Source organism: Rattus rattus, chromosome 2 (genome assembly GCF_011064425.1).
Source record: "Rattus rattus isolate New Zealand chromosome 2, Rrattus_CSIRO_v1, whole genome shotgun sequence".
Lineage (NCBI taxonomy): Eukaryota > Metazoa > Chordata > Mammalia > Rodentia > Muridae > Rattus > Rattus rattus.
The window spans coordinates 58,678,978-58,699,672 of record NC_046155.1 but is presented as its reverse complement, the minus strand read 5'-3'; the positions used below and the strand labels follow the sequence as shown (position 1 = coordinate 58,699,672).

Genomic DNA, 20,695 nt, shown 5'->3' with positions numbered 1-20,695 from the left:
CTTTCAGCCTTTCCTGAGAACAGGTGCTCTGCTCTCAGCTGTGGTGGTGCTCCTGAAGACTGTCTTCCAGCTCTAGAAGCAGGCAGGAATCAAAGGGTCCTTCCCCTGATGGCTCGGGTAGGTCCTGGCACCCTGAGGACACAGTTGCCACTATGCGATTCCCTCTTGGGTCTGGACTGTTGGCAGAGGGTAGTCTCCTCTGACTTCTCAGGAGTATCCACACTTCTGAGGGTCCAGCTCTCTCCCCTATGGGATTTGGGTGCAGGGAGCTGTTTGGCCCTGTGCGTAGACCAGAACCGCAGGTACTTGTGGCTGTCTGTTCCTATATCCCTGTGTCCAGAGGCACTGTGCAGTTTCCCCTTAGACCAGCGATGTGGGCTGAGGTGTGTAGAGCTGGCAGTCCCTCCTGCGGCCTCAGGATGTCTGTGCTCCTGGGTGGTCGGCTCTCTTCCCCGCAGGATTTGGGCTCAATGTAAGTTTTATAAAGGACAACATTTAATTGGGTCTGGCTTACAGGTTGAGAGGTTCAGTCCATTATTATCAGGCGGGAGCATGGCAGCATCCAGGCAGGCATGGTGCAGGAGGAGCTGATAGTTCTACACGTTCATTGGAAAGAAGCCAGGAACAGTCTCAGCATCCTAGGAGGAGCTGGGAGGAGGGTCGCCAAGTCCACCCCACAGTGACACACTTCCTCTAACAAGGCCACACCTTCTAATAGTGCCACTCCCTGGGCCAAGCATATGCAAACCATCACAATGGGGATAGGGGAGAGAGAAGGAGAGAGATCTCAGACTATCTTAGTCCGTCTGAAATAAAATATTAAATAAAATGACCTGTGAGTTAAAGGCTTGCCCAATGTGTAAGATGTTGGCTACTTTAGAAAATCAGAGTTAGGTGCTTCTAATGCCCAGAACACTGTATTTGTTATAATTGTTTTGACATATATCTGTTGCATGAATGGTAGAAATGTGAATGGCATCTCCTGACCAGAATCATTAGGCAAGGAGGCATCATTAGGAAAGAATGCTAGTCTCAGGGAGAACTATGAGAAAGAATGGCTGAAAGGCAGTGTGGAGAAATGAGGAAGACAGAGTGGCTATCCCATAATAGCCACACTGCCATTTATTGTGTCTGAGGAAGAAGTAAGGTGTTCCCCCCCTCTATTTTGCTTTATTTTAGGATCAAACTTCTGCGGTGGATTGAACTACTCTTAGAGAGATGGTCTAACACCGGGTCTGCAAAGAGTTTAATTATTAATTAAAACCATAGGAGTTTTTGTTGTTGTTTTCGTTTGTTTGTTTGTTGAGATAGGGTCTCAGTATGTTACCCTGGCTGGCCTGGAACACATGGAAATCTGCCTGCCTCTGCCTCCTAAATACTTGGATGAAAGGCATGCACTGTGAGGGGTAGGGAGAGCCCATGCTAGGGTGAGTTGGTGAATCCTGATGGGATATGTTAGTCAAACAGTGAATTTTGCTTGTTGATTATTTTGTCTCATGAATGAGTCAGTGACTTAATGAGGGAATGGACCTTGGGGGCCAGCTTTAGAAATGTAACCTACAGTTTAGCAAGGGAGAAGGAAAAAGGGGGGAAAGGGCAAAACCTGTCAGTGACCTTCATGCACCATCACAAATGGCTCAATGACAGTTTTTGATACCCAACCAACGTCTATAAAGGAATAGAAACTCCAAAAGAACATTAACACTTTTTTAGAATCGTAAAGACTTCAGTCAAAAAAGTGGAGTTATCAAAATAAAGTATTTCAAAATCTATATATTCGTACACACACACACACACACACACACACACACACACACACACGTAGGGTTTTTAGGGGAGAGTGCGTTCTTTTACAGAAAGGAAGTGACTCCCTCACCTCAAATACACAAATTAGGTGTTTGCGTTGGGCGGTTTACAATGGCAACCCCAATGTACTTCTGCTTCAGGGAACTAAGAGCATTTGGAAATAGAGATATTTAGAGATTCCACCAGAATCCTGAGGTGCCCTAGCAAACTGTACCGAGCTTATGGACTACAATTCCCAGAAGGCCTTGTAACACAACTTGTGTCATCTCTGTGCGCCTCTTGGTCCAGGCCGTGAAAGCATGGCAGCTGAGGAGGCAGAGGTGGTTTCACCTCTGGTTGTGGACACAGCCCCAGACACTTCAGGAACAGCCGCGGCCTCTCTAGCCGCAGCGGTGTCTGCTGCTGCGGCAGCGGCCAGGACCGGATCGCAAGCCCAGATTTCCAAGGCCGCTCTGGCTGCTAAGCTCATGTCGCTCAGCGGCGTGTTCGCCGTGCACAAGCCCAAAGGGCCCACTTCAGCCGAGCTGCTGAACCGGCTGAAGGAGAAGCTGCTGGCAGGTACCCGCCCGGGTAGGGACCAGGCTAAGGCGTTCTCTGCCGCAGGGCTAGCACCCTGGGATTTTTTATCTTTAGTCTTTCTTTTTAACTTCCTGACTTAATTTGCGTGCCTATGGCTCAGGAGAGATAAAGAGTGACCACCAAATTAACTCTGGATAGAAACCCAGGGCATCTGGGCCTTGGACTTTTACCCAAGTGTAGACTCTTTCAACAGTGGCCATTTGAACTTCTCACGGGAAGTATGTGTGGAGTTAGGGGCCAGTCCGCACACACAAGTTTCCACCCTGATGCTTGCAGCCCCGTTTTCTGTAGTTTGATCCCTCCCAGGATTTTTATTTGGCTCTTGCAAATAAGTCCCACCAGAGGAAACGCTGACTCTGCACCCCCAAGTTGCAAACTTTGAAAAACACGTAGGCTGAGTTAGCTAGGACTAGAAAGGACACCACTTTCACCTTTTAGTGGGCACGGTAATTCATCTTCTATACAAATACAGGTTCCTAGTGCCCACACTTGCAGACGCTGAAGTTCTGAAGATCTCAGATGTATTTTGGAAATTGCACTCTATTGCTCCTGATTCTGCTGTTTTTTTGTTTTTTTTTGTTTTTTGTTTTTTTTTTAATGGAACATCTTTTGAGGAACATTAAAATAGAAGATGGCCATTTTTCAAACCATTCTTCCTGTTGATCATTTAAAACAATAGCATTAAAAAAACAAAACAAACCCTTTCATTTTGTTTTGCCTGTGAATGTGTATTTAGTGTATGTATTCCTTTGTGGGTATTTGTGTATTCCTCTCTGTCTCTGTCTCTCTGTATATATTCCCATGTCTGTGTTGTGTGTATGTATTCTTACCTCTCTCTCTCTCTCTCTCTCTCTCTCTCTCTCTCTCTCTCTCTCTCTCTGTGTGTGTGTGTGTGTGTGTGTGTGTGTGTGTGTGTGTGTGAGAGAGAGAGAGAGGTGATGTCCATTTTTAGAGATGGCTTTCCATCTTGCACATTGAGCTAGAGTGCTTCCCTCACTTGAACCCAGATCTTGCCAATTAGGCCAAGTCTGCCTACTGAGCTTGCTCTAGCTGGCACCCCAGCACGGGGAATCAGGTAGGCTTCAGTGTCACCCTCATGTTTAATGTGGGTACTGGGGATCCAAACTCTGGTCCTCAGGATTGCTTGGTGAGCACTTTACCCTGTGAACAGTCCCCACAGAGCCTTTCTTTTACTGGATTCTCATGTTACCCTGTCCCTGTGCTATCCTACAGGGACACAGGACGAACAGTGGCTGTCTCTCCCCTTAACTCGGCTTGTAGTCTTGTGGTCTCTGTTTTGGCTTAGCTTGTCCAGAGAGACCTCTTACACTGTTCAGTGTCTCCTGGAAGAGTTAATCTATTTTTGTTTGTTTCGAGATAGGTTTGCCTTGAACTCACTCAGTGATCCTCCTGCCTCAGCTCCTGAAGGTGAGATTTACAGGTGTGCACCCCCGCCCTGATTTAAATTGGTCTTTTAGTCAGGAGCCAAACTATTCTGATAGAAATTTGCTAATTGTAACGGGTAAAATGGAAGTTTTAATGCTTATTGACCAATACGTACATTCTTCCAGATGCTAAGTGCTGGTGTTGTACCTGCTCATCTGTTAACTTTGATTGCCATCTCAGAATCATCTGGGATTCCCTGGGTAGGGGATTTCAGTGAAGGATAGAGGTTGTCTCTATTGGCTCGGTCCGTGGGCATGTCTGTGAGGGATTGTTTTAATTGAGTTCATTGACTTAGGAAGACACAGCCTGCTTGGGTGGTGCCCTCCGCTAGATGGGATTTGAACTGTGTGAGAGTGGAGAACTTGAGCTAGGCACAAGCATGCAAGCCTTCATTCTCACTGTGATCCTGACTGGATGTGGTGACCAGCTCTCAAGCTCCACAGTGGTAGAGAGTAAGCTGGGATTATGAGCTAAAATGAACTCTCGTGAGTTACCTTTGTGGAGGTCTTTTATTACAGCGTTAACGACACTAGAGCATTGAGTTTTCCTTATATGCTACTGTCTGTCAGGACGTGTCATTTAGGGCATAGTGAACTGAGGGCTTGCATCAAAGGGAAGCATTGTGATATCTTAGGAATCTTGTTTTTTCCCTCACAGTTATGTTGTTTTCATTTGGCTTGGTTTTGGACCAAGGATTGCAGTTCTTAGAAAAGCTCTTCATAGGATCAAAACTCTGAAGTTTCTTGGATGCACTTTACTGGGACTGATGGTTTCAAGGTTGACACTAGGCTGCTTTCTGCAGAGCGCTCACTGAGATGCTGACATCTTCCTCTCCTACAGTGCCTGTGATTGAGCGATTCCGTATTCCTATTAGCTAACCCAGGTTCCCCAGTGCCTGTGATTGGGCGATTCCATATTCCTATTAGCAAGCCCAGGCTTCCCCAGTGCCTTGCTAACCCATCAGAATCACCCTGCAAGATTCTTAAAGATAGCAAGCAATTCTCTCTTGTCCCAGGCTTGACAAACACTGATTTACTCAGCCCGCAGGCATAGCCTCTTTGCAAACATTCCTTGCCTCCCTTGCATTGATTCCTCCTATTATAGAACCCCTCTCTTCCTCGACTTTGAACCCTTCAAGGCCTGAGGCATATAGATTTTCACAGTTAGGACTTTAAATGGTCATCCGTAAACAGTCATCTGAATATTCAGTTCAGAAGAGTGAACCCAATTTCAACAGTGTGAGTTATTGATAAATTTGGGCTCAGACAAGATGATTGCATTTATGGGATCTTTATACTAAGGCATATCAAGTAGAAAATACGGAGTTCCCCAATGTACTTTTGTAATTTCACTGACGAGATCCGTGATGCATTGCACGTGGAAGGTGGAGTATTTGAAGTCACCTAAGGGCAAGTAGAGGCCCATGGTGCTGGGGTCATGTCCTCCAAGTATGGTGATGTTAGAGCCCAAGTGTACACCCTATCCCGAGGTTCTGAACCATTGCGATGACAACTAATAAAGCTAGCTGAGAACTAGATGTAGGTAGAGATTGCCCTGTATGAGATGTGCTCCCAGTTAGCAGACACCAGAGAAGGACAGAGGAAATCACAGACATGTAGAGACCTTAGCTGAGGTCTTTTAAAACTAGCTGCACTTGTCAAAGCTAACTTTTTTCTTATTTTTCTATAGATATCATTAGAATTCACCGGGTTAGCTTGAATATTGACTCAGTTCTTTGGGGCTGGAAAGATAGCTCCACAGATAAGGACATTGACTAATATTCCAGCGATCCCAGGTTCCGTTCCCAGCATCCACTTGGTGGCTCATCTCCATCTGTAACTCTAGTTCCTCGGGCTCTGCTGCCCTCTTCTGGCCTCTTTGAACACTGTGCACAGGGTACACAGGCATACATGCAACCAGAATGTCCACACATACAGATAGATAGATAGATAGATAGATAGATAGATAGATAGATAGATAGATAGATAGATAGATACATAAATACATACAATACTACATATATACATACATAAGTTCTAGTTTCTAGTTCACTAATTTTGAAATACTGTTCTTTTGTAATTTTGGATCTGTCCCTCTCCCTCTGTGTGTGTGTGTGTGTGTGTGTGTGTGTGTGTGTGTGTGTGTACACATGTGTGTGGAGGCCAGAGGTCAACCTCAGGAGTCATTCCTCTGTCCACATTATTTTTTTGAGAGATGTTTCAATGTCCTGGAATTTACCAAGTAGATGCCAGCAAGCCCCTGCCTCAGGGATAAATTCATGTCACCACCCCCAACTTTTTCTTTACCATGGGCCTGGGGATTGGACTCAGTTCCTCATGCTTGAGTGGTAAACAGCTTGCCATCTGAGCAGTCTTCCTGGGTCTGGCTGTACAATTGCTCTGTGTTTTGAGACAGGGTCTCACCGTATATCCTTGGCCATCCCAGGACTCACTATGTGGTGGCCACTGTGGCCTCAAACTCATTGTTGAAAAGCATGCATAACCACACTGAGCCCACTACCTTTAACATCTGTTTTTTGTTTTTGTTTTTGCTAGTTATGCAGTCATAGCCTTACACATGTATTGAACCTTTCGTCTTGAATAGGTTATGTCTCCCATGCTCCGCCTGACTCGTAATTACCTTTTTTCATCCTGATTACTCCCGTAGAAGCTGGATTGCCATCTCCAGAATGGAACAAGAGGCAAAAGCAGACATTGAAAGTTGGACATGGAGGGACACTGGACAGCGCAGCGCAAGGTGTTCTGGGTAAGAGACACAAGGGAAGTTTAATGATGCTTTCCATTAATACCAGAAATGCTAGCTGAGCCCTGGTACCTCAGTGTACACTGGGATATTCTAGCTGTACTGTGGTTACAATCCTTCTTCCCTCAAGCCCTTGAATGGTGCCGGGCACACAGCACCACAGCACAAGCACCACAGAGCACACAGCACCTCAGAGCACACAGTACCATAGCACAGAACACACAGCACAAAACACGGCACCATAGCCCACAGCACCACAGCATACAACACCTCAGTACACAGAGCACACAGTGCCTCAGACCACACAGTACCATAGTACACAGCACACAGAGCACACAGCACCACAGAGCACATAGCACACAACACATAGCACCACAGAGCACACAACACACAGCACCACAGAGCACACAGCACACAGAGAATACAGCACACACAGCCCCACAGCACAAGCACACAGTACCATAGCACACAGCACACAGAGCACATAGCCCCCCGAGCACACAGCACACACCACCACACAGCACACAGCACACAGTACACAGCACCACAGCACAAGCACATAGCACACAGCACACAGCACCACAGAGCACATAGCACCACATAGCATACACCACACAGCACACAGCACACAGCACACAGCACACAGCACCACACAGCACACAGTACACAGCACCACAGAGCACACAGCATCACAGAGCACACAGCACCATTGCCTCTTCTATGTGTGCACAGAGCTTTGAGTGAAGGCTTGAATCCGAGCAGGACAGCAGTTAGCACAGCAGGAATGAAACCGCTCGCTGTGTCTTGCCTAGCACCTGTGAGCTTGGGTCCGAGGAGCTGTTCGACTCTCCCTGGGCCATAATCCTGGTTTGCTGTTCTTTGACTATGTGGACTGCTGTCCTCTTGTAGTAATCTGGAATTCTGGGCTACCGTACAGGCAGAGGGAGCCTGGGGCCAATTCCCAACCCCAAATAAAACTTGGGTACTGTGTGATATATTTCCTGGAGAGGAACATCGTATTCATTGTTGTATTTTATCACAGTTGATGAAAGACAAGCAAATGTCTCCTCTAACCAGGAAGTAGAAGGCTTGTCCCTGGTGACCCAGTGGTACACTCTTACCACGTCAGGCCATCTTACTGAGGCACAGATGTTCTGTGAATCATGAATCCTCGCTATTTATGAGTCTCTGCACGTGGGATAGTTGTGCAGCTACTGACAAGGTACAGCAAACAGTTTTGGAGGTGCCGCCACATCAATCTGATCTCATCTCATCTAATCTAATCATCTAATCTCATCTCATCTAATCTCAGTTTAATTTCTTTAGAACATAACCTGATAGGTTACTGGTTAGTTGCTTGTGTAGGAAAACTTGGTGTATTGATTAAGAGGAGAAATTTAAAACAAATTTTTTGTTTTAAAACTATGGTAGAGGTTCTAAGGGTTGTGTTGTCCCGGGACTGACGCTGGGTTGTGTTGTCCTGTGGTTCTTGTGCTGTTGTTTCCTTTGTGTCCTCGGCTTCCCCTTCCTCTGCAGCGAGTGTGAGATGGAGGCTGGGGCGGTGTTGGCGTTCCTCTTTCACTGAGTCACCATGCTGTGTCTCTGTGCTTTTCAGCTGCCCTGTCATTCCTGTCTGTTAGTGACTTCCTGTCTTCTTTCTCCCTCTTCCACTCGTGCCCATCCGGACTCTGCTCTTGCTGCGTGCCACACGGGGCAGCGTTTCATCCATCATCTTACTGCCAGAGCTCTGTCCATTTTATAAACCGTGTTCTCTGCAGTAATGGTTCAGGTCCAAGGTCTGAGGCAGGGCTCTCAACCTTCCTAGGCTGAGACCCTTCAGTACACTTCCTCACAGTGCAGTGACCACCCCCCCAACCATAAGATATCCCATTGCTACGCCATAACTAATTTTGCTACTGTTGTGAATTGTAAAATGTCTCTTATGCAGGATATCTGATATGCGACCCCTGTGAGAGGGTCATTTGACCCTAAAGGGGCTGTGACCTACAGATTGAGAACTATTGATCTAAGGTGACAATTTAAGAATAAAATAAGAATTTTCATTCTATTTTATATAAAAATATATATTACTTGAGAGCCTGGAAAATGAACTAAGAGTGGTTTCCTGGAGTTACATCATCTTCCTCTCTAACTCTCCCCTCTCCCCAGCATGCTAGGCCATGTCCCAGGGGCAGCCAGGGTTAATGCTGCTGAGCAGATGACGTAATAACCTGGAGTTTCCAGGTTAGCCCAGTGAGCATCCTTAGAAGTGGAAGAGGCACAAGAAAGCCAGGACGTTAGGCTGCAGGGATGCGATCACTGGCTGTGATCGATGGCTTCGAAGGTGAAAGGGACCACAGCCAAGAACGTGGGCAGCCCCTGGGAGCTGGAAAAGGGAAGACTTGAACGTGGGGCTGTGTTTAGCTGAGCCCAGGACTGCAGAAGGAGCACAGCCACGCCAGTCCCCACAGTTCTTTTAAAATTGATATTAATCATTGTCGTGGCCCATGACCGCCTGCTTTAGATTTGACCTGGGAACTATATGCCAGGGACGGTGGGGTCTCCTTAAACCACAGGGACAGTTTGTTACAGCAGCCATAGGAAAATAACTCTTACCGTCAGCCCCTTAAGATGGAAACAAGTTTCTATAACCACTTTAACTCGACGTGTTTAACTTTACAGGTTATAAAAGCACAGTGAAAGTTTCAGAAGCATCACAAAGCTGATAAGTAATTATGATTGCGCCTTCTACCAAACGACCATTCTTAATTCTGTTTGCGTGTTTCTTCTTAGTTCTGTTCACCCTCACTTTTTACTTTACTTTGTGTCTCTGAGTGATGCCAGAGGAGGGGGTTGGGTCCCCTGGAGATCAGAGTTATGGTTGGTTATAGTCTGCCGCATGCGTGCCGGGAACTGAACCCCAGTCCTGCGGGAGAGCAGTCAGAGCCGTGCGCAGGCGCAGAGCTGTGTCTCCATCTCTCTCCACGCCTGTTCCGAAACGGAGCTCTCTTTGCGGTTTCCTGCTCCGGCTCACACCTAACAGGAATATTTTCCATGTTAGTTTTTTAAGACCTTGAAAAATGTCGTAAACATTATTTTTTTTCTTGTCTATGTAACAGCAAAAGTTCAATGGTGTGATTGGTCCTCTGTGAGGCCATGGGGGTCATTACCAGAGCACTGTTCAAAGGCTGACTGGTTAGGATCAGCCTTCTGTGGACTGTCAGTTACTTTAGCGTACTAAGGAGATTCCTCCAACTGTGATGGAGGTGTTAGAGACTTTAACAAACGTCAGCGAGAGGTGCCCTCCCTCACCTGTGGGCACCTTGTGGAGACCCCTTATACCTAGGAACTGGTGTCCTGGTGGGACCTGACATAGGTTTTTTTTTTTTTTTTTTTTTTAAAGTCATAGGCAATTTGGAAAACAAAATAGTGATTGTGAGGAGACCCTTATTTTATCCACCGTGTGCTCCACGTTTCCCAGGTCAGGCACCTCCTTTCCTGGGACTGCAGTTTCTCTCGTCTCCTATGCTGCCTTTTCCAGGTTTCCCTGGGACGCTCTCTTCCGCTTATACATGGGAGGGCTGCCCTCTTAACTTTTGTGTCCCTGTTAGACTGTGGCTCGGATGGCTAGGCCAAGTCTTATTCAGTTCTGCGCCTATACAGTTAAGTACAGAGTAGGATTTTGATGATCAAGGACAGCAGAGCTGGGAATGGGTGGAGAGTCACCAAGTAAAACTGCAGAACCCAGCCCTCGACCCTGCCCTTCATAGAAAAGCCGCTGATTGGCAGGATCCCAGCTGTAGATACTCTTCCTAAGACCCCACTGTTGGACGAGCGTTCTCCAAATTCTACTTCCGCTAACCATCCCGCCTCTCCCGCCTTGTCTCTTCTCCAACACACGGTGAGAGGGCTTTTCTGGGTGACTCTCAAGTGCCTGCTTCACAGTTCATCACTCTGGACCACCTAGCTGGGCTGGAAGCCACCGTCCCAGCGGAGCACGCGACTGAGTCAAAATCCCAGGTCAGGGCTTGTGAGGTTGACGAACGCACTGCCCCCACTCTGGTCCCGAGACCGAGTGCGGTTTTCTCCTTCAGAGCTTGCGTTTCTCTTCGTGTGCGAGCCCATCAACTTCCTCCCTTTGCAGTGCCGATGGATGAAGCCTTCTCGGGCCTCAGACTTCCGGGTGTTCCTCTCTGGACCTCTCCCAGCGGCTCCTCCCTCGGTTCATATTGACGCTTCCATGCACCATCGCACGACTGTTAGCAGTGTCCACCCACTCACTGGGACAACAGTTTTGAGCACTTTGATTTCTCCCTGTCTATCACTTGCTTCCCCCACTGAGAATCCTTAAGCTTCAAAGTCAGGAAATGATTCTCCTGCTCTGTGTTGTCCTCTCAGGACTACATAGAGCAGCCGTTCAAAAGCTATTGATTCATCTGCATGTGATCAAATTACATCAGGTCTTTGCTGCTGTTACACAAAGTTTTTGCCTCATCATCAGCATTAACAAGTTGCTGCCGCTTGAAGACTGTCAAGCTCTTCAGAGCTACTGAAGGCAAACGACCTTTGATCTTAGTTCTCGAACGATTGGGATTCTACTTAGGGATGGAGGATTGGCCGCCGCGGTGTCAGGGAACTCGGGGTAGACCTTATGAATGAGCTGAGGCTTGAGCCGGACTTTGAAGGTTAAGCTCTGAGTATTAAGGAGCTGGGACTTAGGAATTGGGTTTGCTGTGGACTTTGTAGTGTGCACAGTGAGGTTCCAGAAACAGTTACGAAGTGGTCTGAGCTGGAAAAGGAAGATGGGTGCAGACGCGCAGTGGCCAGACTTTTATATAAAGAGATGATTAAATGCACTCGACTGTCCCTGGTGAGCCACGTTTGAAGCAGGAAGACAGCGGCGACTGCTGTGGTTGGCTGGTCTGGTTAAAGCAGTTCTGTTGGCCCTCATTCCAGCTGCAGCTTTCTCTCTGTTGGGCTGATCACCCCTGTTTCTCTCTTCTTGATTGTGTACTGCGTGCTACTAATCATCTCTAATGGTTCGTTAGCTACGATGATGGCTTTTGCTTTGTTTAGTGATGAAGCCTGTCAGGGTCTCCTCAGGCTGAACATGGCTAATTGTACCATGTATTGTTTTTATGGCACCCATATAAAATCCCAGTGCATCCTTTGAGACCGCTCTCAATCTTCATCCTCTAATTGGCTGGGTTGAGGTATTTGCTGTGTTTAATATTTGGGAACAGGAAAATATTCTTTTCTTCCTTTCCATATTCAGAATTTCTTAGTTGTCTGACATCATCTAACTGGAGTAATGGCGGCCCCAAATTCTGTTAAGTGTTTTCTTTACAACTGTGCACTGTATTGGCCAGTAAATTATGACCAAGATATGCAGACGTTTGAAAAAACCTCACTTTCAGAATACATTGTCAAAATATTTTTTTTCTTTCACAGTGGTTGGGATTGGAAGAGGAACAAAAATGTTGACCAGTATGTTGTCGGGGTCCAAGGTAAGACTGAGAGAGCGCACTTCTTTCTTGGATGTTTTTCTCAGTGACTGTCTTGCTTTCCTATTGCCGGGACAAACCACCATGACCTCCCAACCTACAGAAGAGTGTAAACCATCCCCGGTTAGAGTCTGCGATGCTGAGGAAAGTCTTGGTGACAGGTGGTTGGCACAGCCACTGAGAGCTCACATCTCAAACCACAAGCAGGAGGCATGGAGCACACTGGGAATAGCAGGAGTTTTCTGAAACCACAAAGCCCACCTCCAGTGGCCACACCACCTAATGGCTCCCAAACAGACCCAGCACCCGCGGGCCAAGTCCCCAGATGTATGGGGCTCTCTCAGCAGCGGTAAAATGGAGGCACTGAGGGTTGCCGGGAAGATGATTCAGATCTTGGCACTCAACATAAGAGGGCAGGCATGCTGGCACGGCCTTGACCTACTGTTGAGGAGTGCAGACCAGAGGATCCAGGAGCTGGTCACCCAGTGTAGGCAGAAAGCTGAGCTCTAGGCTCAGTGACGGACCCAACCTAAAACAGAACGAAGAGGCATTCATGGGAGATATTCCAATGTTGATCTGTCTCCACACATGCATATACTCCACACACATCCTCACATGTCTCCACCCACTGCACACGCGCGCGCGCACACACACACAGGCACACACACACACAAACACACACACAGGTATACACACATAGGCACACACACAGACACACACACACACACACACACACACGCGCATATATACTCTACATACACATCCCCACATATGCCTCCTCCCCCACTACACGTGTGCACACACACACACACACTGTATACACAGACATACACACACATGTATACACACATATCACACACAAGTGTGCACACACACGGGCACACACACACACACGGGCACACACAGGGACACACAGACACATACACATACACACAGGCACACATACAGACACATACACACACACACACATATACTTTACACACACAGGCACCCACAAATGCACCACAGAAGACAGCAGGACCCCTATAAGATGATGAATGGTGCTGTTTGTCTGTGAAGGTAACCCTGACTAAATCCAAGTGTACTTTCTAGGCACTTGGGAGGGGAGGAGGAGGTTGGAAGCCTCTGGGGTGATTTGGGGCATTGAGCATGGTAGGAGTACTGAAGAGAAGGTCAGGATGTGAAAGTTGTCTACCTCCCTGGGCTAACACCTCCCACGCCATCCTTGCCATGTGCATAAACCCACACACACATGCAAAATAAAATGTGTTTGAACTGTTAAGTCATCGATTTCAGGTAGATGAATATATTGTTCTCAAACATTCTGCTTTTTTTTTTTTTTGGTTCTTTTTTTCGGAGCTGGGGACCGAACCCAGGGCCTTGCACTTCCTAGGCAAGCGCTCTAACCACTGAGCTAAATCCCCAACCCCAAACATTCTGTTTTCGACACAAGTTTTTGCCAGTTGATTTGTTTCTTAACTAGAAAGTGTAAATTATGGCTATTCAGTAGGGGAATTAGGATATTTACTTTATTTTTTATACTATCTGGTATTTTCTAAAGGTTTTACAATAAACAAATCACTTTTGTGTCAGTAACAAAAAGGCATACTTACATTAATAATTTGTTCAAACGTTTCCCCCAAGCTAAGATTGGTGGAGGTCGCTGTAAATTCCAGGCATATTTTCAGAATAAAAATGATGATTGAAGATATAAACACATCTGGTCCAGGTTTTATTTGGTACAAACCGTTTTGGTGTTCAGCTAGAAAAGTTGGATGTCACACACAGAGAAATCAGGGATCCTCAGATGACTGTAACGGAGATAGAACACCCCAGGTGGTTCTTGTCACAGGAGCCTGGCTCCGTGTTTCACGGATTGTGGATCAGGCATCGAGGTGTGGCTTTTCTTAAACTTTCTGTTTTATGTTGAGCATTTGTTAAAAGGATGAAGTCCTCTCATTTTGACTTGTGTTGAAGATCACATTTTGTTAGAAAGTAATTAGTAACTATTAGTAGATACTGTTCTGATGGACTGTGTTTCTACTTTGTATGTTGCTGTGATCAGATACATAACAAAAGTAACCTAAGGGTTTCTTTGGGCCCACAGCTCCTGGGTTCAGTCCATTATGGTGGGGAGGGCATTGTGGTCGGAGCAGAGGCTCCAGCCACACTGTGTAAGTGAGGAAGCAGAGGGTGATGGATGCTTATGCTCAGCTGGTCTGGGAACTCAGCCCATGAACCATCCAGCCGACATTAGGGTGAATCTTCTGGGACCCCAGCTTGTGGACCAGTCCTGCCTACAGTAGGATAGATCTTCCCACCTTATGTATACTTGCTTCCACAATTCCTAACTAGTAGGTTCAAAGATTTGTTTCCAATGTGCTTCCAAATCCATCAAGTTGACAGTAGAGATTAGCTATCATATAGACTGTAGTAAATTCACCTTATTGTGAGGACACACACACACACCCATGCACGCGCACACACACACTCACACGTACACACTCATACACATACTCACATGCACGCACACACTAACACACACACGCACACATGCACACACACACTCATACACATACACGCACACACACATTAACACACACCCATGCACATACTCACACTCACACACGCACACACACACACACACACACACGCACACACACACACGCACACACACACTCACACACACACACACACACACACACACACACACACACTCACACACCCCAACTTCTGTATAAGCAAACAGCTTCAATGAATAACTCCTGTCCTATACATGGAGTACCTTTGTCTGAGGCAGGGTCTCATGTGGCCAAGACTGGCCTTGAACTCCTGATTGTCCTGCCAGGACCCCTCAAGTGCTTAGGGGCATGTACCACCACGTGACTGTGACGCATAGTCCCTGGTGTACATTTGACATTTTGTTTCTAGTTCACTTAAAAAAGATTTCAGTGACTGTAGCCCCCTAACCTGACACAGACTTAATGATTGAGCCATTGTTCACTCTTTCTCTACTTAAATGCACAGGTGGATTTTCACTTGTATCACACACTGCTTGAAACATTACACTTGTGTGCAGGGTTGTGTAGGGTGCAGTTGCACTATTTCAATCTACGTTACCATGTATCATCATGGAAGCTCTCCTGGTGAGCTAGGCTGGCCTGCAGGCTTGCCCTTCTAGTTGCATGTCTCTTTGCAGTCGGGGACATCATTAGAAGTCTTCTCTCTTGGCCCCCTTTCATGCAGTCACTCAAGATCAACAGGCAGAGTGCCGTATTTTATTTTATTACTTGGTTTGCTTATTAGAGGTCTCTCTACCTAGCCCCAGCTGTCCTGGAACTCACTGCTTCCCGAGTGCTAGGATTAAAAGTTGTGCCACCACGGAACTCTTAAAATCTTCAGGCCGTCTACTATGACTAATGTCTGTGAAGAGACTGCAGGGACTCCCAGCTCTTTCCCTGTAGTCTCTTATGTCAGCCCTGTAGGCTCGGGTCCTTGCTGGGCTCCCCCGTGGTCCTCTTCCCCCAGTCTTGCATTTCTCACTGTTCTGTCGAAGTTATGTGTGTAACGTGTGTGAAACGAATCTAGAGTCTCCTTGCAGTTCTTCAGAGCACATAAGTTACTGTTCCCAGGTGTTTCATGGGTCATCAACTCCCTTCTCTTCTCAATTCCAGGCCTGCTTGATTGCTCTAGCTGCACGTTCTGAATACACCTGAAGTCAATTTTATCCAAACAAGTTCCGGTGGTAATCTTGAATACAGTTGATTTTTCTCCTTTTTAAAAATTCCTGTAATTTCTCACATTGTAGAGAAAACAGCAGTCATCAGAAAGAAAAAGCTTTTCTTAAAAAAAAAAAAAAGAACAAGAATGGGAGGAGAGGGAGGAGAAGAAGGAGGGGGAGCAGGGGAAGGAGGAAGAAGAGGGTGGAGGAGGGGGAAGAGAGAGGAGGAGGGGGATGGAGGGGGAGGAGGACGAGGCTATTTCTTTAGACAGACATTTCACATAGTAAAGGATTTGGAGTATGGATAGGTGTGGGTCTTAAACATAGTTTACAAGCCAGGCATGTTGGTACCTGCGTTTAATCCCAGCATCCTATTCAGGAGGCAGAGGCAGTAGCTATCGAGACCAGCCTGGTCAACATAGAAGCATCAGCTAGAGCTACACATTGAGACCCCGTTTCAGGAGAAAAAAAAAGTTTGGAACCATGTAGAAATGGGTCTGCATAAAATATAATTTAGACAAATTTATTCTGGGAGAGTGAACTGATGTCTGGTGGTGTGTAATGTGTGGTGTGAAAGGAAGCCAGTGCCTCCCCACTCTCCCTAAATTAACTCTTTGAAGCAGTTAATTCAGCAAAAGCTGGGTAGCACATGTCCTTTGAAGTCTCAGTCTTTGATGGGGTTCTGGAGACCGCCTTTACAAGCGTTCTAAATGATGATTAAAGTTGGCTACTCTGTAATGTCTTAGAGTCCAGATGAGCAAGTGAGAGAGTCGACCCGCGGTGGAACGTGAGTGTTATTAGTATTGCACAGATACGAGGCTACCCGTACCTACAAGGAGGCAGAGCGCAGTGGTATCTCAGGCAAAGGCTGGCACGTCCCAAAACAAGCATCACTGGCTACGGTTCCCACCTGGATGTGGTCAGAGGGCAGAGGTTTCTCCAAGAATGCCAGTCTTTCTGGGTTCAGCAGTCATGGCGCGCCCGTGAAATTTAGCCAGTTCTTTAAGATTTCAGCAACCATCGGTCTTCAGAGGCCTATGCAACTTGTTCCTTTTCCGTATCCTCTTAATTTTCAAATATGTGATCGCCGCCGCCGCCACCGCCGCCCCTCCCCTCTCGTGCAGTCTCGAATTGTGAACTTCCAAGTCAAGCTTGAAATGAGAGAGGGCAAAGTTCTCTTAGCCAGAAATCCCAAGCCCTGAAGAACACAGACACTTGGGTGGGGTTTTCTGCAGGTTTCTGTGTAGTACAGTGTGCTGTCATAAATCCATGAGCACAGCGCGTTCACAGGGCCCAGGTGTCACCCCGGAGAATAAACAACTCCAGAGCCCAGTTCTGTGTGCAGCTTAGGCGGTGAGAAGAAGCACTTCACACCCCACAGTGGACGCTCGGCTGTGTGTGTCTGTGTCCTGTTTCTTCTTTCCTGTATCTTTTTGGGGGGTGGGCTGGAGGTTTGCTTTGTCTGCATGGCTTTCCCAAGTGGCTTATCGATAACTGAGAGGAACATAAGATTTATTCTCCTTAGATGCCAGTGGGAGATAAAGAGAAAGCAGCCGCCTTTTAGACAATCGGTTTGAAAGGTGCAGTCACGGCACTCCTCAGAGGCTCCATGGAAATCGCAACCATGCCGATAATTTTGCCTTTTTTCCCCTTTGCAATCTCAGAACGTAAAATCACACAAAACAGGATTCCTACCTGATGTGCACTGTGATGGCTGTGGTGGTGAATACATGCAGGAGGTAGTGAAACTTACACTATATATTTTTGAAATTTTATCAACAGGACTGGAGCAGTGGCTCAGTGATTAAGAACATTAAGACCTGGGCCCGTCCCCAGCGCCCGCATCATGGCTCCCACCCATCTGTAACTCCAGGTCCAGGGATCTGATGCCCTTCTCTGACTTCTGTGGGCACCAGCACTCAAATGGTGCACATACACGTGTGCACACAAAACACTCAGGCACATAAAATACAAGTAAATAATTCTCAATTTTAAAAATTAAGGTGTCTCAGGGGCAGCAGGCAGGCAGGCATGGTGCAGGAGGAGCTGAGAGTTCTACACCTTCATCTGAAGGCTGCTGGCAGAATATGGGTTTCCAGGCAGCTAAGATGTGTATCTTAAAGCCTACGCCCACAGTGACACACCCACTCCAACAGAGCCACACCTCCGAATGGTGCCACTTGATGGGCTAGGCATACTCAAACCACCACACTAGGCTTTTAAGTAAGTCTTAATAAGTACATGTAGAGATTCTGAGACCAAAATGTTTGAGAACCACTGATGTAGATATCATATCCTCTAAAAAAAAAAAAAAAAACAAAAAAAAAACAAAAAACAAACCACTCATGTTCTAGGACAGAAGGACGACCCAGGAGTCCTTTGAGAGTTGCCATTGATAGCCTAAATATCTAATGTTATGACAGAGGTGTGAAGAATTGCACACACAGACACTCTTCTAGTCTGTGTGTAAGTCTACCAACTTTTTGTCAGGCTGATATCATTTCCATTCGGTAGGGAAAGAGCAGATAACAGTGTAAAATCCTAACTGTTTATAATTTGGAAAAGTGCGGATAAGGTTGTGAAACACGGGAAACAGTGGATGTGCACAGGCGGTCATGTGCTGAGCATTGTGGTGCGAGAGCCCAGGAAGGTGAGCATCGAGTGTCCCTTTCCCTCCGCACAGTTCTTTCTAATGTCTTTCCTTCATAGTAACTTCCTAGAGGTGTAGAGTCCCTGAGGCCTGTTTAACTTGTATCTGGGAATTTCACACACTGAGGACAGTATCTTGTCCTTTCATGGTTCTTTGGAAGTACGGTGACATCTGGGTTTGAGACAGCCCTCCACCTGTTTCTATGTTTCACAGTTTATATTGGACCACCTACTATTGTCCATCTTTCGGAGGGGAGGGTTTGAAACCTCTGGGGAAGGGGAGATTAACAGGGCAGCCTTGAGAAATGAAAGGCTTTGATGTTCAGTGAGGAGAAGAAAATGGAGATCATTCTCTTGGCTTGTTCCAAGGACATCCAGAATCTGGAGACCAAAATGGACACCGGACACTTGGCAAGCGTAGGACACCCAGTTCAAACATGTTATATATCAGTCTACTGTAGATGTATTCAGAGGCACAGTATATAAAACATTATTAAGGTTTTCTTGTAAGTATAGACAGTGGGTTACCCCTCACCCACACCCCTCCTTGAGCCTGTGCTGGTCTGCATATGTAATGGAGGCCAGAGGTCAACCTTGGGTGCTTTCCTGGAGAGCCACTGACCTTAGTTTTGAGACAGGGTCTCTTATTAGGACCAGGGCTTGCTGATGAGGTTGGCCTGGCTGGCCAGTGAGCCCTAGGGATCCACTCATCTCTGTCTACCAAGCCCTGGTTTTACAAACACACACCACTGTGCCTGGCTTTTTCTGGGTTCTCCTGGTGTAGCAAGCGCTGAGCCATCTCCCCAGCCTGCCTCTATGTCACCTGTGAGAACTTAGGCTGCGTGGATCACAGTGACCACTGCTAACTCTGTATCAGCCTGTGCTTCTGTGTGGTAGTGACTGTTAGCCATTGCTTACTGGGGACAGAAACTGTTGTTTTAATTCTTCACTGCTCCTCAGGAGGCACATAGCATTTTCCCTGCCTTAGGATGAGCTGGTTCTGGAGCAGTTAAGATGTGCTTAAGCACTTCGCCATCTGTGATGGAGCTGTAATTGCCTCCCACGAGCCTGAGCCTGAGTCTCCGCTCCTGCTACTTATCCTCCTGTGCCCTCCCCGAGGGACGCTGACTCAAGGTTGCCTGCTCTTAGCTGAAGGGAAAAGCCACGTGTCCCAGATGATGGGACTGAGTTAAAATTAAGACAAACTAATTTTACTTGGATGTTTTATTTATCTGCATTTCAAATGTTATCCCCTTTCCCAGTTTCCCCCCTGGAAACCCCCATCCCATCCCCTGACTCCCTGCCTCCATGACGGTACTCCCCACCCACCCACCCCTCCTGCCTCCCTGCCCTGGCATTCCCTACACTGGGGCATTGAACCTTCACAGGACCAAGGGCCTCCCCTCCCACTGATGCCCAACAAGGCCATCCTCTGCTACATATGCGGATGGAGCCATGGATCCTTCCATGTGTACTCATTGGTTGGTGGTTTAGTCCCTGGGATCTCTGGGAGGTCAGGTTGGTTGATATTGTTGTTCTTCCTATGGGGTTGCAAACCCCTTCAGCTCCTTCAGTCCTTTCTCTAACTCCTCCATTGGGGACCCCATGCTCAGTCCAATGGATGGCTGTGAACATCTACCTCTTTTTGCAGTCCTAATGAAACTTTCAAAACAATGAGTCAAATATATCAGGGAATTTTCTCCTGCATTGCATCTGAGCTAAGGAATCTGATGTGATGTGAAGGTGGCCCCAGCCAAGGCCATTTGCTGTTAGGTCTCTGCACATTTATGGACGTCAACAGTCACAATTTTAATTTTCTTTTTCTCGTTTTACGTCTTTTACTACCACAAGTTTATCATTAATAACTTTGCATTTCTATAAAATACTTTGAGATTTTGTCCCCAGACAGGGTCTCATTAATGTAGTCTATCTGGAACTCTCTCTGTAGCCCTGGATGGTCCAATCAGAGACATCTGACCTCCACTGTGTCTTACATGCTGGGGTTAAAGGGTGCAGCACCACACCTTTGAGGGACATCACTGTAAGACTCACACAAGTACAGATTCCTTTCTCCAAGAAATGATAGCACTTCATGTCAAACCCAACAAAACCAGAATTGGTCCAGAAGAGTGGAGGAAAGATGGTATCCCGCAGGCGTGGCTTAAGAGAAGACATGGCCTGCCCCAGCCAAGACGTCTTCGTTTCACGAGGGCAGAGCAGGATCAGT

At 46.9% G+C, this 20,695-nt stretch overlaps 1 protein-coding gene across 2 annotated transcripts in view; it reads left to right on the top strand.

The window, feature by feature from the left end:
• The first annotated feature begins 2,091 nt into the window (after positions 1-2,091).
• The window catches only part of Trub1 (TruB pseudouridine synthase family member 1), a 37,794-nt gene continuing 19,190 nt past the window's right edge, over positions 2,092-20,695 (top strand). The window contains exons 1-3 of one of the 2 annotated variants that reach the window (XM_032892248.1): positions 2,092-2,364; positions 6,499-6,597; positions 12,046-12,101. In XM_032892248.1, coding sequence (XP_032748139.1) covers positions 2,106-2,364; positions 6,499-6,597; positions 12,046-12,101 — 414 coding nt within the window. In that variant the 5' untranslated portion in view covers positions 2,092-2,105. Of the gene's footprint in view, positions 2,377-6,498; positions 6,598-12,045; positions 12,102-20,695 lie in introns of both variants that reach the window. The other variant, XM_032892247.1, reaches the window with a different exon arrangement.